The sequence below is a fragment of the Sarcophilus harrisii genome, chromosome 3 (assembly GCF_902635505.1).
Source record: "Sarcophilus harrisii chromosome 3, mSarHar1.11, whole genome shotgun sequence".
NCBI classification, from domain to species: Eukaryota; Metazoa; Chordata; class Mammalia; order Dasyuromorphia; family Dasyuridae; genus Sarcophilus; species Sarcophilus harrisii.
The window spans coordinates 488,338,655-488,356,385 of NC_045428.1; the positions used below are offsets into that span (position 1 = coordinate 488,338,655).

At 35.6% G+C, this 17,731-nt stretch overlaps 1 protein-coding gene across 2 annotated transcripts in view; it reads left to right on the plus strand.

The window, feature by feature from the left end:
* Nucleotides 1–12,575, plus strand: part of BCO2 (beta-carotene oxygenase 2) — a 37,915-nt gene extending 25,340 nt beyond the window's left edge. For both annotated transcript variants that reach the window (XM_012545023.3, XM_031961193.1), the window contains 4 exons: nt 5,772–5,909; nt 10,073–10,255; nt 10,460–10,570; nt 11,417–12,575. In XM_012545023.3, the coding sequence (XP_012400477.2) occupies nt 5,772–5,909; nt 10,073–10,255; nt 10,460–10,570; nt 11,417–11,533 (549 nt within the window). In that variant the 3' untranslated portion in view covers nt 11,534–12,575. The remainder of the gene's footprint in view (nt 1–5,771; nt 5,910–10,072; nt 10,256–10,459; nt 10,571–11,416) is intronic.
* Nucleotides 12,576–17,731: the final 5,156 nt, after the last annotated feature.

The window sequence follows — 17,731 nt, forward strand, 5'->3', positions numbered from 1 at the left end:
TTGTAACAAGGTGTGGACTGGGTCAAAATCCTGTTCTGTAGCATTGTAGATTAGCAATTCATTTACCTTCAAATTGTTCTACTCTATCCCTTGATTTTATCAGTAGTATTATGATGTAAATTTTAAAACATGAATAGATTAGGATTAACAATAATAGCTGGCAATTATATAGCTCTTTGAAGTTTATAAAATGTTTTTCAAATATTACCTCATTTTATCCTTATAACAACCCTGAAAGGTAATAACCTTGCAATTACTATCCATGGTTTACAGAAAAGGAAATTATAACAGAGAGGCTTGCCCAGGATCCCACATCTATGATGTTTCTGGAGCTAGATTTGAACTTGGGTTTTCCTGATTTCAGAACAAATGCTTGATCCTCTGTACTACCTAGCTGCCTCTATTTATACTAAGATTAAATCATTTCTACATGAGAATATTACTGTCTATCATGCGTGAGGCTATAATTGAACCTAATTGCCATAGGGAAGGCACAACCAGTTTAGGTGGGGACGGTGCTCTGAATACTGCAGAATCCAATGTAGCCAGCAAGGTGTGATTGAAGGAACACTGAATCTGGGGTCAAAGAGGTAGGTTCAAGCCTAGGCTCTGCTCTTTAGTACTTATGTGATTTCATAGTAGTCACTTCTTTTGGTTTCAGTTTAGTTTCTGTAAAAACAAAGGGATCAGAGTAGATTATTTCTAAAAATCCTTCTTTCTCTGAATCTATGTTCCCTTTTCATTTTAAATCCTTTGATTATCTCTTGTTGTCAAACTCAGAGAAAATAAAATTCAGGACCAGCAAAGTTTCAAGGGAAAATGATCTCTTTAAACCAAAATTAGAAAATTACAGAATTTCAGGGTTATATGGGACCCTAAAGAGAGACTGTCAGCATAGTGGAGGGACAAAAGAAATGCAATGAGATACAGAGATGGAGAGAGAGTATAAGGAGGACCATGTGATACACGAGTTAGAGACTAACCTCAAGATATTTCTGTGTTGTTGAATGAGGACCCTTGGGATGAGACTAGTTGAGGGCACTCTCACATTTGCTCAGAGCGGCTGTAGCCAGGGCATTTAAGGCAAGTAGTGAGAACAAACTTTGCTTATGTATGTCTGATACACCTTGAGGGTATAGCAAGTCAGTGTGGTTTTGGTGACAAGGAAGCTGTGGCTATGTTTCATATATGTGTGTGTACACGTGTGTGTGTGCACGTGTGTGCATATGTATATCTGTGTGCTGTGTTGATTGCTCACCTTTTGGGAATAATAGCCAAGGTAGCTGTGGTTGTATCTCTACAATACTGTGTATATGTATTCTTCTCAGAAATGTGTGTGTATGTATGTGTATAATGAGAGAGAGACAGATAGAGAGAAAAAGACAGAGGGAGAGAGAGAGAGAGAGAGAGAGAAAGACACACAGAGAGAGAGAGACAGACAGAGAGAGAGAAAAACAGAGAGAGAGAGACAGAGAGAGAGAGAGAGACAGAAACAGAGAGAGAGAGATACAGAGAGACAGAGAGACATAGAGAAAGAGAGAAAGAGACACAGAGAGAGAGACAGAGAGAAACAGAGACACAAAGAGACACATACACACAGAGCGAGCGAGAGACAGAGAAACAGACAGACAGAAAGACAGACAGATAGAGAGAGATAGAGAGACAGAGAGAAACAGAGACACAGAGAGACACAAAGAGACATACATATACACACACACACACAGACGGAGAGAGAAAGACAGAGAAGGAGAGACAGAGAGAGAGAGAGAGAGAGAGAGAGAGAGAGAGAGAGACAGTGACAGAGACAGACAGAGAGACAGAGAGAGAAAGAGAATAACCTTCCTAAATTCAATGGACATTCTATCCCTGAGAATACACATTATGAAGCATTACCCTACTCTAAGGGGAAAACTGTGCCAATGGTTGGGAAACCCAATAGACGTATCCATCTCAAGCAATTAAATCATCAACAATACTGTCTCCTTGGTTAAAACTAAATGAAATTTCCCCTAGAATTACTCCATGGATTAGCATTCAGTATTATGATTATGGAATTGTTGAAGCATTTTCTTCTTTGGTTCAGTTATCAGAAATATCCCACAGGGACACAGTCTTCCCAGTTCTGACTTTCTGTGGATAAAGCTTTAGAAGAATTAATTCCAATGATGTGCTCAACTTTGCTAAAATCATAGCCAGCTTTATTTAGAAAAAATGCTATCTGTTATGTTCCAGACATCTGAAGTCTTCATGTACACATTCTAGATCCTCGGGCCTTCCATTGGTCTTGTCAGGAAACTGGATCAGTGTTGGAAACAGTCTATTATTGTTATTTGTACAAGACAATTTGGAAACTAACCCTTTAATATGAATTGAATTCAGTGTAGCTAGTCTGCCTTTGCTTTATCAAATTTAAGAAAAGAAATTGTTTACAAAAATTTTCTGTTAAACAATTCTAGATTTCTAATATTCAGGTTTCTTAAGTCGATGTTAATTTAAAAAACTTTTCAATAATATTTTATCTTTCCAAATACATGTAAAGATAGTTTTCAACATTCATTTTAGAAGAACTTTGTGTTCCAAAATTTTCTGCCTCTAACCTTTGCCTCCCCCCTCCCCAAGACAGCAGGTAATCTGGTAATAGGCTAACTGTGCAATTCCTTTACATGTATTTCCATATTTGTCATGTTGTGTAAGAAAAATCAGACCAAAAGGTAAAAAAAAAAAAACCCACAAGAAAGAAAAAAACAAATAAAAAAGTGAAAATACTTTGCTTTGACCCATATTCAGTCTGCATAGTTCTCTCTTTGGATGCAGATGACATTTTCTATTCTAATTCTATTGGAATTGTCTTGAATCAGTGCATTGTTAAGAAGAGCCAAGTCCATCACAGTTGATCATCAAATAATCTTGTTACTGTGTACAATGTTCTCTTAGTTCTGCTCACTTTACTCAGCATCAGTTCATGCAAGTCCTTCTAAACTTTTCTGAAATCAGTCTGCTCATCATTTCTTATAGAACAATAATATTAAGTTACATTCGTATATCATAACTTATTCATCCATTCCTCAATTGATAGGTATCCACTCTTGCCGCTACAAAAAGGGCTGCTACAAACATTTCCCTCTTTTATGATCTCTTTCAGATACAGACCCAGTGATGAAATTGCTGGACCAAAGGGCATGCACAGTTTGATAGCCCTTTGGGCACAGTTCCAAATTGCTCTCTAGAATGTTTGGATCTTTAAATAGATATTATGAAAGCATGAGAGGAAAATTAGAAAGTCAGGATGTTGTCTCTTTCCTTCCTTAGCTCGCCATATTCCAAGTCAAGATTTTAATTATTGAGAAGTATTAAAAATCAACTTCAGAATTAAAAAAAAGATTCATCTCTATCTTTTGGGGTTTGCTGGTATATGTTTCTACAGTGGCTGAATTATTGATAGCTTCTGAGACTAGAAAAACCTCATTCAATCTCTGCTGAGCGAACAGTTTAGCATTTGGGCATAATAACGATCCTGTTCCCTGTAGTGGTAGCATTTTCAAGTCTCATCCAAGTGAGATGAGGAGTTGGTAAGGAGTTAATCAGATGTACAGTGTTACTACAGCCTGTGTCTAAAGAGAGTGGGATTAGGGGAGAGTGAGGAGTCTCTCTGGGAGGATGAAAAAAATCACTTGAGAAGAAATTTGTAGGAAAGTTTTCAGGGGAGAGGGACAGGTGGATTAAAACTGCCATAAATTAGATTCTACTGTGGGATCAGGGTAATGATCAGGTGTGTAGTCAAGAAAGAATGAGATTGATTGGAATCATAGAATTTGTAAGCTGGAAGAGACCTCAGAAGCCAAATCCTTTCCATACATGAAAAAGAATCCCCTTGATAATTTACCTGTTAGGTTGGCAACAAGCAGTTGCTTGAAGAGCTGTCTTGAAAGGGAACTTTTGACTTCCTGAGGCAACACATTACATTTTGAAGGGTTCTAAATATTAGAATCTTAAATGGAGCCTAATCTGCCTGTTGTCATCTTCCACTCATTGCTTCTAATTTTGCTGCTTGAGGCTGGACAGTTTGAGAATTTCGGAACAGAAATGGAGGCAACCCAACGGGGTTATTGTTACCTCCATCCTAAAACTCTTACTAAGAAAAAGCCCTATGTTAATTTTTGTGATTTCCATGTTAAGATTAGAGAGTTGAAAAGAATATGGGAATGCTTTTATCATCAAAATCAATCGAGGTAGATCAATTTACTTATATAATAGACATTCTAATACATTAGTTAAGGATCCTTGCAGCAATAGAAAAATTCAGGACCACTTGATTATTTTCTAAAATTAAACTTGTAGAGAGATTGGTTTGGGGGACCCTGCCTGGATATCATTTCCTACCCAGATCCATCCTAGTCCATGATTTAGGCTGATTAGGAGCTCTAGTTGCTGTCAGAAAGTTAGATTGGTTGGAGACTATGGTTTTTGTTAGTGAATGTTTCCCTATAGAAACTGAGTATTTGGGAATATAAGTAAATAGCTGTGTTCTAGTAGCTCTCCTGAGATATTCCTGAAGCTGGGATTTTTGCTTATTTGGGGCATGATTTGGGATGGGGAGAATTCAGCCAGTAATTTTTCAGAGTTCCTAAGATCTTTGTGATGTTAGATATCAGAATGGATACCTTTTTCTTAAGGCAGCTTAGAAGTCGGGGGTGGGCTGGGAAGCATTTAGGATTGAGTGTAGAAGAGATTTGTTCTTGGCTGCTAAAAGGACCATTTATGAACAAAAGCACTGCATCTGGAATCAGAGAACCTGAATCTGAATTTCGACACTACTACTAAGCATCTGTTAGATTTTGGGTAACTTCTTTAGGCAACAATTTACTCATCAGCACAATAAGAGTGAAATGGATGATCTCTAATGGACTCTTCCAGTTCTAAATCCTATGATTTATCTTATTTCAAGTTGACTGTATAAAACTTAAAAAAAAAACCCACCCAAACTTTAAAATGAAAATAAATAAAATGAAATAACATACAATGAAAAGCTAACAAAGATAACAATTTGGAAATTCTGAAAAGATTAGCAAAACCATTAACGACTCAATAAGAGCCTCAGTTTAAAGTGGCTAATGTCAGTGTCCTAAGATAGTGCTTTCATAGTGTGGTCCAGGAATTCTGGGGGGAAGTGTCTCTGAGACTGTTTTAGCGGGGTTATGTTATTTCTTTAACAATAATTTCCAATATGATAACAACAATCTACATAAACATTTGAGGGGAAGAATTTAGCAATGTTAAGGGGTCCTGAGGATTCTGAGACCAAATTTGATTTCTTTATAGAGAAAAACTTTTAAAGTCCCTAGGGATCAAACACTGAACACCTTGGATGTATAATCTTAGTGAAACTGCCTTGTCTCTCCTTTTTTTTTTTTTTTTTTAAACATTATGAGTCAAACAGGGGTGAGACAATTATCAGTTAAGGCAATGTTCACTTGTTCAACTAATCATCCCCATGCAGATCCGGAGCAAACAATAAACAATAGTTGGCAAGTCACAGCAACCCTGAAGTTAAAGAACGAATCCTTTATTAATATGTCCAGTTTTAAAATCCAGGCTAGTTGCTTAAAACATGATAATTCAATTCTAAATTACTGGCAACTTGAATACAATTAAAACTTTCTTGTATTTAAAACAGTAGGTGAGGGAGGGAGAAATGGCTCTCTTCAGAACAAAGTGCTATTCTGTTTCTTTAATGATAACTCCCTTTTTAAATTACTCTTTTCCTTTAACAGGTCTACAACTCAGCGCCAAAAGCTTTCCCCCGAAGATTTGTTTTGCCATTGGGTAGCAGCACAGATTCCTCCGTGGGACAGAACCTCAGTCCATTGACCTACTCATCAGCTACTGCTGTGAAACAGAAAGATGGGACGGTATTCTCTGAAGACTTATTGATTAAAATTTTAGTTTTGGGTATATACACACACATATATAAATACATAAACACAAACATACATACAAATATACATATATATTATTATTTAATATATATTTAAATAGTATGTATTTTGTGTCATATTTTGTATATGTGCATACACATACATGTATACACCAGTTTCCTAGTGACTTGGTGCCTAGTATGAAATGAAGCTTGGAAGAACAGTTTTATTCTCTTGATAAAAATTCTACCCATTCTCTTGTGGCTGGGCTGAGGTGAACACTAAATGTTTGTTGATCCAGGTAATGTCACAGTGCTCTTGCTGTGTTGCTCATCTTTACCTCATCACATATAATTGAAGCCAGGTGGGTAGAAACAGTAGAACTGACATAAATCAGTCTTGTGCTTGTGGTGTGTCTGCCTGAAACTGATACAGATCAGCACCACTGTGGGGGGGACTGCTCTAATTTCTGTGAATTCATATATCCAGAGCCTTTGTTTTCTCATTACCATCACTACCACCATACCACCACAACAACCAGATAATAGATTGGATTTTAAAAGGCTTATTATTTTCAGTCCTCTAACATCTTTCATGATTTGAATATAAATTCTAGAAGTAAAAGTAGTTGAGAAAGTACTGATGCTCAGTTTGAAGTCAAAAGCCCTAACAATCAATGAAGTAAACAAAAAAATATTTATTAAGCCCCTACCACTTAGCTGGCACTATGCTTAGTTAAGGGGACACAAAAAGAGGCAAAAGAAGTCCCTGCCCTCAAGGAGTTTACAACCTAATGGACCAGGGTTCAATTCCCACCTTTGTCACTCACTATCTGTGTGACTTTAGTAAAACAACCTCATCATTTGAGCTCAGTGTCCCCATCTGTAAAATGAAGGTGTTGGCCTAGATCATTGGATTCTAACTCAAATAGAAAAATATCCCAACAAGCCAAAGATTGACTTAGAAAACCATACATTATCTACTTTGGATTGTATTTTTAATGAATTTTGTCAAATATTTCCCAACTACATTTTAACATGATTCACTATCCTGGAGAATTTCACTGCTTCAGCCATGAAGTTGACATCTCTGGTTGAGATGACCTCTAAGGTTCCTTCCAGATCTAAAATTTTGACCTTCGGTTAAAATATGAACAGAAAATCATGTTTCCAATTTGTTTTAAATCCTGAAGTATTTCAACCAACTTAAAAAATCTTTGTGTCAGAATACAGAAACCTGATTTAGATAATCATTTTTTTAAATGGTTTTTTTTGGATATCTTCTTAACATAATCCCCCTCCCCCCAAATTCTTCCTAATCATCCCTTAAATACACTTTTTTTAAAAAAGGAAGAAGACAAGTATAATTCAGTAAACCTATTCACTATATTAAAAGATCTGCTGTTACAAGCAACATTTCACACTTATGAACCTCCATATCCTCCACCTCTCCAAAGGAGTGGGAAAAGAAAAAGAAACGTTCTCATATTTCTTCTTTGGGACCAAGCTTGTTCTTTGTAATTCTGCAACATTAAGTTTCAATTATTTTGAAATTGTTCTTTTCATTTACATTGTTATAATCACTTTGTATATTGCATTCCTGATTCTGCTTAATTCTCTTTTCCAACAGCTTATGTAAATTCTTCCATGACTGTCTATTCATCATGTTTGTTGTTTTTAACCCCATAGAAATATTCCATTGAATTCATGGGCCATGATGTGTTTAGCCATTCCTCAATCACTGTTTTGGTTCTTTATTAATAACCTTATTGAGACAGATGCTTAGCCTTGGAATCTTATGGTGAAAGATTGTGGGCCTTGTGATGTTGGGCAATCTAGTTAACTTTTACACATCTTTTGGAATTTCAAAAGGCCTAAGGAAGGAAGAGAAGGCTTGGAATGGCTTCCATAAGAGTGAGATAAGGAATTAGTTATGAGAGAATAAAATGTTTACCTTGCTGCATGAAGGCTCACATGAGGTTGAATAACATGAACTGTTATGTTATTATGAACAAATAGTTATCTAAAGAAGAACTACAAACTGTTAACTACCACATGAAAGAATATTTCACATCACCAAAAAGAGAAATGCAAATTAAAACAACTGAGGCTTTACCTTATTCCCAGTAAATTGGCAAAGATGACAAAAAGTGAGAATAGTTAGTGTTGGAGAGGTTGTAGAAAGACTGAACATTAATCCATTGTTGGTAGAGCTATGGATTGGTATAATCATCCTGGAAAACGATTTGGAATTATTCAAATGAAATAATTAAAATGCCCACAAACCTTCCTTCCTTTCCTTCTCTTTTTCTCCTTTCCTTTCCCTTTCCTCCATCCTTTTTTCCCTCTGTCCACATAGGATATCATCCCTTTATCTATAGATGCTCTTAAAAGCATTTTTTTTCTCTTTTGCACTTCTGAACCCTTCCAAAATATCTTGGATTTACTCGCCTAGAGTTCTTCTTCAGGACCAGGCCTTGAACCAAAAGCAGTCTGATTCTAACAGGCCACCAATAAGCCAACCCCCATTTGGTCATTGATTGGGTCCCTACTGATTCAGATTGAATATAAATAGTAATTATTTCTGCTTTGGCCATAAATTCTGAAGGTCTTCCCCTCTCAAAGTCATTCAATTATTTATTTAGATTTTTTGGGACTTATATGAAGAAGAGATTATTTGCATCAATTGCTACCTAATCATCGAACGGGTTCAACCTAATCAAACTGAGACTAGTTGAAAACGTCAGCTTAAAAAGGCCAAGCTCTCCCATTTCCTCCAAGGACATCTCCAGTTGTCCTGATTTATATTTGGCCACTGGATCCAGATGGTTCTGGAGGGGAAAGTGAGGCACATGACCTTGCCCAGCTCTCCCTCACTTAACTTCAATTCACTTGAGTATCATAACCACCTCCCTGACATTATGGTCCTCTTCAAGAATGAGAATGAAAGACAAACAACTGCTGCCAAAGTAATTTCTTCTTCCATCTTTCCCTCTTTCCTTTCCTTTCTTTTCTTCCTTGTTTCTTTCCTCCTTCTCTTTTCTCTTCCCTCTCTCCTGTCTTTCTATCCCTTTCTTTTCTTCCTATATCACCTAGGTTGGAAATACAGTGATCAATCATGGGCCAATTCCAATACTGATATGCACAGAAATTTAAACCTACTTTATTTTTTTGAATTGAGCAGATTTTCTCACCCTTAGGTCACCTGCCTTGTCTCTCAAGGGTCTCTTAATGTTGATGCCAGACTTAGCATAGATACCCGATAAGGTCGCAGTCCTACACAGTGCAGAACTCCTGAACTCAAGGAATCTACCAGTCCCAACCTCTCTTAATAGCAGAGATTTTAAGCGTGTGACATCATATGCAATTATGTGACTCCTCCTCTCCCACTCAACCAAATCCAGTAGTTTCCTGGATAAACTATGAACTTCTCTGTTTAATTTTTAAAGTCTTAATAACTTGACTCCAATCTCTTTCCAGCCTCATTAGATATTCCTCCTAATTACTCTGCTCTCTCTTCCTCTTACATGACACTCTCATCTCTATGCCTTTGCAATAGTTGACTCATATTCTTGGGATTCCTTCGATACTTGCAACTCATAGAATCTCTTCCTTTAAGATACAAGACAAGAATGACCTGCATGAAGGCTTTCCTGATTTCTATTAGCTGATAGTGTTCCCCTACCAAACTATCTTACCTTTACTTTGCATATATCTATAATTTATTCATTATATATATTAATTATATACACATACACATTGTCTCCCCCATTAAATATAAACTTCTTGTGAAAAGGGATAATTTTTTTCTTTGTATTTATGTCCCCAGTTCTTGGCACAGAGTAGATACTTTATAAAACACTTATTGTATTAATTGATATTCTTTGATCTTATTTATTTCTTCTAATTATCTCTATTTCTTAGATATCAAACCCTTGTAAAAGATTTTTGATTTATAGATTTTTTTCCCAGTTAATTCTCTTATCCTGGATATATTAATTTTGTTTGTGCCAGCATGTAACTGACATTATCTATTTTATCCTTTAATAGCCTTTGTCCTTTATCTGATTAAGAATTCACCTCCTATCCATAACAATGAAAAGCATACGATCTGCTTCCCTTATAAATTTTTTATGCTTCTTTTTGGGTCTCTTCTAGATCTGGTGCTCTCATGAAAATCTCTATCACAAGGATCTGGAAGAGGAAGGGGGCCTAGAATTTCCCCAGATCAACTATGCTCAATGTAACAGCATGAAGTACCGATACTTTTATGGCTGTGGCTTTAGGCACCTGGTGGGAGATTCCCTGATCAAAGTTGATGTTATGACCAAAGAACTGAAGGTGAAAACATTTGGAAATCATCTCTATTTCTTTAGTCCCCAAGACCTAAGTGTCTAGCATTTAATTTAGTAATTATTATTATAATTTAGTAATTATTATTAGTGGATATTACAATACCATTGTAGGTAACCAAGTTAGGCTGGGAGTGAGAACACTCACATGTAATTTCTAACTGGCTACTAACCTCTTAATCATATATTACAGGTATGGAGAAAGGATGGGTTTTTTCCCTCAGAACCTGTTTTTGTTCCAGTGCCTGGAGCCAGTGAAGAAGATGGTGGGGTTATTCTTTCTGTAGTGGTCACTCCCAATCAGGTAACTATGTTTCCTTGTTGTTGGTGAATATTAAAAATACTTGCCTCCTTGCCTGCCTGCCTGCCTACCTACCTATATGCCTAGTACAGGCCTCGCACATATAGGTGCTTATTATTTGTTGAATTGAGTTGAATTAATGCCTAATTGAATAATTTCATCAGGCTTTTGTGCCTTTCATCTCCTCTTACTTCCAGCCCAACCCAATCTCCACACTGTACAACTCACTTTTCTTGTCTTTTTTTCCATGGAAGTGACATAGCTATGTTATGTACGGTTTTTCTAGTTTATATAAATCAATCAAGATGCATTAATTAAGTACCTATCACATTTGAGATAATATATTATTTCATCAAAACAGCAAAGAATCTTGTACCCTAAAACATGGCACGGCAGCTTTAAAATGCTTACTATTGATTGCTATTTCCTCAGTGCTTTTCCAATGCCTTGAATGTCCTCTTCCCTCTTAGTTCCTCATTGAATTTCTACCTATCCTTTAAAGTCCACTTTAAATGCTAACTCTTCATGAAGTCCTCCCTGAAACCCACTGTTGGTAACAACCTTCTTACCTTAGACTTCAGGTAGAACCGTTTTGAATTTCTTTAATGTGCTTATCATGCAATTTTGTATACTCTTGCCCTGTGAGATTATACATTTTACCATGGCAGAAACTGGCTTAGTTAAACTTTATACCTCTTGCCATGTTGTGCACAGTATGTACTGCCCAATCCAAAGATTTGGGGTTTTCTTATTTCTTAAGAGCTTTCTTATTTCTTATAAGCTGACTAATTTCCTTTTCCTTAGTCCCTCTTACTTTTAAGGAAAGCAGAGTGCTGTTTTCTTTTCTAGAATGAAAGTACCTTTCTGCTGGTGCTGGATGCCAAGACTTTTGAAGAGCTGGGCCGAGTGGAAGTGCCAGTGCCAATGCCCTATGGCTTTCATGGCACCTTTGTTCCCAGGCAGTAGGGACATTGTCAAGGACATCATGACCAGATGGGAAATGGAAAGACCCTGATATGTTGGCACCCAGAGAGATATCTTGTTTCTTTTTCATTCAATCATCAATCAATAAAGATTAACAACATTCTAGGCCAGTCACTATACTAAGCACTAGGAATATTAAAAAAAGGCAAAAGACAGTTCCTAATTTCAAGGAATTTATAATCTATTCCAAGTATCATACACTGCAGCTATGAAAGCAATCTGTTGCCTTGGCCTTCTAAATCATGAACACTGGAGAGTAACTTTGAAATCCTCAGAGTGCTTTTAGGTAGAAAGAAAATATTAAGCTGAAATATCATGGTCTCACATTTATATAGCTTTTTAGCTTTTAAAATTAATTTTCATTTTTTTCTAAGTTAACATATACCAATAGAATGGATATTTGCATGGATTATACATAAAATGGTAGATCTCCTAAACAATGTTTATACATTGTACAATATGTGTATATGCATGTGTACATATACATATATTGTATATTTATACATATAACTCTTTTGGTCAGCTTGTTTTTCTTTTTAAATATTTAATAAGACTTTGAAAGCTACAGCTTTCAAAGGACAACTAGGTGGTACAGTGGGTAGAGTGCTGGTCCTGGAGTTAGGAAGATTCGGATTAAAATATTACCTCAGATCCTTACTAGTTTTGTGATTCTGAGCAAGTATCTTAACTCTAGTTTGTTTCCTTGTCTGTAAACTGAGCCGAAGAAGGGAATGGTAAACTATGTCAGTATCTTCATCAAGAAAACTCCAAATAGGGTCATAAAGAGTCAGATATGATTGAGAATGACTGAACAACACCTTCCAAGTTGTCTTACTTATTTGCTGTTTCTCCATTTATCCATTTTTTAAAAGGTTTCCTCTGATTTTATTTTATTTCATTTCCCCACCCACTTTATCCCTATTTCTTCTTATTCTCCTCTCTAGAAATAAAGTTCTTGCAATAAATATTCAGTTAAAAAAGATTCCTACAATGACTGTGCCTGAAAATAAACGATTTTACTGTATAGATTGTACTTGTTTTATTTTTTCTCTTTATATATGTATATTGGCTTTTTAAAAAACATTTTTTCCCCAAATTTATTTTATTTAAAGAAACAGAATAAGGAAAAAAAACAGAAAAGGAATACAAAACAAAATGAAACAAAAGAGAACATTGTCATGTATCCAGCAGAACACTAAAGAGGATTCAAAATATGTAACAACAAATTACCAGTTCAAAAAAGTATATATATTAGAAGAAATTATATTCATGAATGTCCATCTTTTTTTTACTTCTTTGTAAGTTGTTCTTTTGTTCTTTGCTGTGCTCTTTTTTTAAAAAAACTTTATTCTTTTTTCCCTCTTTTATCCTCCCAATACCTCCAAGCAGGGTATGAGTTAAGAAAGGATCTCTCTATCTATCTTTCTATCTATCTTTCCCACACCCATAGATCCCTCCCTTGTCTTCTTCCCTCATCTTTTGCTTTCCTGTCCACCATCCCTCCCCCTTTATTTCTTTATAGATTTTGGAGGGTGCTATATCCTTCATAGCATATATATAATATAATATAGATTTTGGAGGGTGATATATATATATATATATATTTGCCAATTTAACCTATTTCTGATGTGAGTAGAAAACATTTCTTTATCAATCACGCTGGGAGAGCAAAATCAGAACAAAAGGGAAAGATCACGAGAGAAAAAAACAGGAAAAAGAAGTGAACATAGTATGTGTTGATTTAGATTCAATCTCCATAGTTCTTTTTCTGAATGCAGATGGTGTTTTCTATCCAAAATTTATTGGGATTGCCTGGGGTCACTGAAGCATGGAGAATAACCAAGTGTTTCATAGTTTTGTCATCACACAATCTTACTGTGTACAATGATCTCCTGTTTCTATTTGTTTCACTCAGCATTAGTTCATGTACATATTTCTAGGCTTTTCTAAAATTAGCTGGTTAATCATTTTTTTTATAGAACAATAATATTTTATTATCTTTATATACCACAACTTATTTAGCCATTCCTCAATTCATGGGCATCCCCTCAAACTCCAGTTCTTTGCTACCACAAAAAGAGCTGCTATAAACATTTTTGAACATGTGGGTCCTTTCCCTTCCTTTATGATTTCCTTGAAATACAGACCCAGCGGTGGCACTGCTGGGTCAAAGGACATGCACAATTTTATAACCCTTTGGATGTATGTTGTACTTTAACATGCAGGAATAATAATTCAAATTTATATAGAATTTTAAAGTTTGAAAATGTTTTTCTCACAAAGCCCTTTTAAGTATTATGTTCATTTTACAAAAGAGGAAATCTAATCTGAGATGTTAAATTCAATGTCATTAATCATCAAATTAAGTTTCCTAGTCTAGAGGTGAACTCACATCTTACTGATCACAACATCACACTGTCTTACTATATCTTCACTATATATATATATATATATATATATATATATATATATATATATATATATACACATATATCTTCACTATAAGAAAGGTAGGGATAATTTGCTATCCCTATTTTACAGCTCATAGATTTGGAACTAGAAAAGACCTTGGAAATTATTTAGTTCAAGCCCCTCACTTTCACATGAAAAAACTGAGGACCAAGGAAGAGAAGTAATTTGGTTAAGTTCATAGATCATAATCAGAACTGGGATCTAAATCTGGGCTCTCTTGCTTGAAGTTCTGTGCTCAATACCCTTTGACTCAGCAGTATTTCTAGTGGGCCTATGTCTCAAAGAAATCTTAAAGGAGGGAAAGGAACCCACACGTGCAAAACTGTTTGTGGCAGCCTTTTTTGTAGTGACTAGGAAACTGGACACTGAATGGATGCCCATCAAATGGAGAATGGCTGAATAAATTGTGGTATAGGAATGTAATGGAATATTATCGTTTGGTAAGAAATGACCCATAGGATAATTTCAGAGAGGCCTGGAGAGACTAACAGGAATTGATGCAAAGTGAAATGAGCAGAATCAGGAGACCATTTGTACACGGCAACAACAAGAATATACTATGATCAATTCTGATGAACGGTGCTTTCTTCAACAATGAGATGATTTAGACCAGTTCCAATTGTTTAGTGATGAAGAGAGTCATCTACACCCAGAGAGAGGTATAGTTTATAATATAATATTTTCATCCTTTTTGTTGTCTGCTTGCATTTTATTTTGTTTCTCTTTTTTTTCTGGTTTGATTTGATTTTTCTTGTGAGGCATGAAAATTGTATAAATATGCATGCATATGTTGGATTCAACATGTATTTCTACCATGTTTAACATAAAAACGTTCTGTGCTCACTTCATTTCACCAAACAGGCAATTTCATGATATATTCAGAAGCCTCCAGCTTATTGGATAGAATACTTGTGGTAAAACTTTAGAGCTTCTAAGGAGGAGTTAGAGGCCATTGAGTTCAACCTCCTCATTTTAGACATGAGAAAAAGAGGCATAAAGAGAGTGATTTGATTAGGATCACAGAGCTAGTAAGTATTTAAGGAAGGATTCGAATTTAGGTCTTCAGAACATCACTTCCAGTGCTCTGTCTACTACTATAATAGCTTTCATAGATGAGAATTCCACAGGGCTGGCAGGTATAAATAATTTTAATCTGCACTGTTTGGAGAAGGGGAGGAGAGGGAGACTGGATAGACTCCTAAATTGATGAGATTATAGGTTCATTTGAAAGCTATAAATCATCAGCTAGCAAGATGTAAAACTAGAAGTCAAAATACATGTCTTTCAATAAGAATAGAAACCTACTTTTTCTTTTTCTAAATGTTTTTACTTATCTCTCCGTAACACCAGGTAACTATTCACTTCTTTTAATTGGTCATATACATCATCCCTAGGCAATACGAATAATATAAGCAAAACTAAAGCATATTGCTATTATCATGGATAAAAATTGGATAATGATTCTAGGAGTTTGGAAGGAAAGGGAGATGAAATACAAATTAATATTTTGATTATTATGCATCTGAAAATTAATTTCTACTTCTCATCTTTACCGTCTCCTTAACAACTATTATGTGTCTGTAAACTCACTCAGAGAACATCATTATTGTCCCCTAAGATCCTTTATTCCATAGATACCAGAAGAGGACAAAGATAAAACAGTAGAGGGGATTCAAAAGAGATCTTAATTTATAAGAGATGTATGGCCAAGACAAATACAAAACAGGTGAGCTGTGATTCTTGTCACTTCTACATCTTCTCATCAATTCATATCCAGCACTCTCCCAATTCAATTTTGTCCTGGTGTAATGCAATTCAGTGGAAGTGAGGTAAGCAGCAAACACCTTTAAAATGAATCCAGTTCTGAGACTCACTTTTAATCTCCATAGAAACTGGAAACTAGCCTTCAGCAATAGCTTTTTCAATTATTGTTATGTTTTAATAGAACCGAGCACCAGGTGGCACCACAGGCCACATAATCCCATAATTTTCATTTACATAAATAACTTGGCTATTATATTTCTCTTTGGCTCAAGAGCAATCAAAACACTTGGCTGATGAAGTCAATTGCCTTTAGGAGCCTCTCACCTGCTCATTTACAAAACATTTCACATGTAAATGAAATACATAAAAACCCCCTTTCAATTAGCTGCTTTGTGGAACCTTACAAACTCAAAAACCCATAGATCATAGGGTTTAGAACTGATTTGATTCTAGAGATCATCTAGTCTCATTAACCCTCTCATATTACAAATGGGGAAACTGAGGGTCCAGAAAGTTACACCCAGCACAAGATTAAAAATAATTTTAATAGTCTATTAATGTTATTGGTATTAATATAATATTGAGGCATCTGGGTGGCACAGTGGATAGAATATTGAGTCAGGAATTCAAAATTAAAATCCTTCCTCAGGCATTCGGGCAAGTCACTTATATCTTAGTCTTCTCATCTGTAAAATGGAGACAATACCTAGCAGAATTGTTGTGAGGATTTAATGATGTTATTGTAAAACATTTAGCACAGTGCCTGGCACATGATATACAAATGCTAGCTATACTGTTAGTGTTGTTGTTATTATTGTTTTATTATTATGTCTGGTGGATTATCTGTCTCAGAAAAACAACTGTCCCATTTATATTTCCCTTGTTGCACCTTGCTAATATTCAGAATATTAGCCACCCTTTCTCCTTCCTACCCATTGTTTCTCCTCCCCAGCCCTGTAACAACCAACAAAATTATGGGACCAGTTTCCTTCCTAAGAAAAAGCAGCCCGGTCCAATTGTACTGTTGGCTTTCTATTACCCGGATACATTTTTAGAGAAGGGAAATTAGATTTAAGTGGACATACAGCACTGACTTGGAGGGGAAATGAAGTCACAAAAGGGTAATCTGACTAATGCATTGGCTAAAATGGGATGAGGTAGCTTCTGATTTCCATTTAATTTCCAAATCCACAGGAAAAATTCCCTTTCTTTCATTAATCAGTAGTACATCTATTTTATTTTTCAATTTTATCTAGTTTAATCATTTTCTGACACTGGAGATATGAACTTATTAGGTTTGGAAGACTAATATTGAAAGATAACAATGGAGCTGAGGCCAATTCTAAATGCCACTGTGAGAGTTATTAGTTTTTAAAAGCTGGGATTACCCTACCCAAGGTTAATTTGCAAACATGTAAGTGTAATGGAGGACTGGTCAATAGGGTTCTATTAAATAATGATCAATTCAAAGAGAGTACCATATTATGTTTTTCCCACATGTTCTACATGAAAAATTTCCTTAATAAGGGTTTGTATGGTTATATGTGGAGCTTTACCTAGATATTTAATATTAGGACAAAATGAATTCTTAAAAAAAACCTTACTTCCTTATACTTTTGGGGCTGATGAGAATTGTATGATCTGAGAATTGTATATGCAGCACCATGTCTTAAACTCTTAAGTCACTTTAATTGATTAAAGTATAGCTTAATCATACCTGTCTGAGTACTGATTTGGAGGATGAAGATGAATAACAACTTACTTACCTGACCCTCACCTTTGGAATGAAAGTGTACATTCCCAGATAAAACTGGCCATGTCCATTGTCCTCTGACCAGGTAGCTCCTACTTCATTATACTGTGAGTGCCTTGAAAAGAGGGACTACTTTTGTCATTCTTTGTATCTCCAGCATTTACCAGCAACCACCACCAGGTGTTCCTACC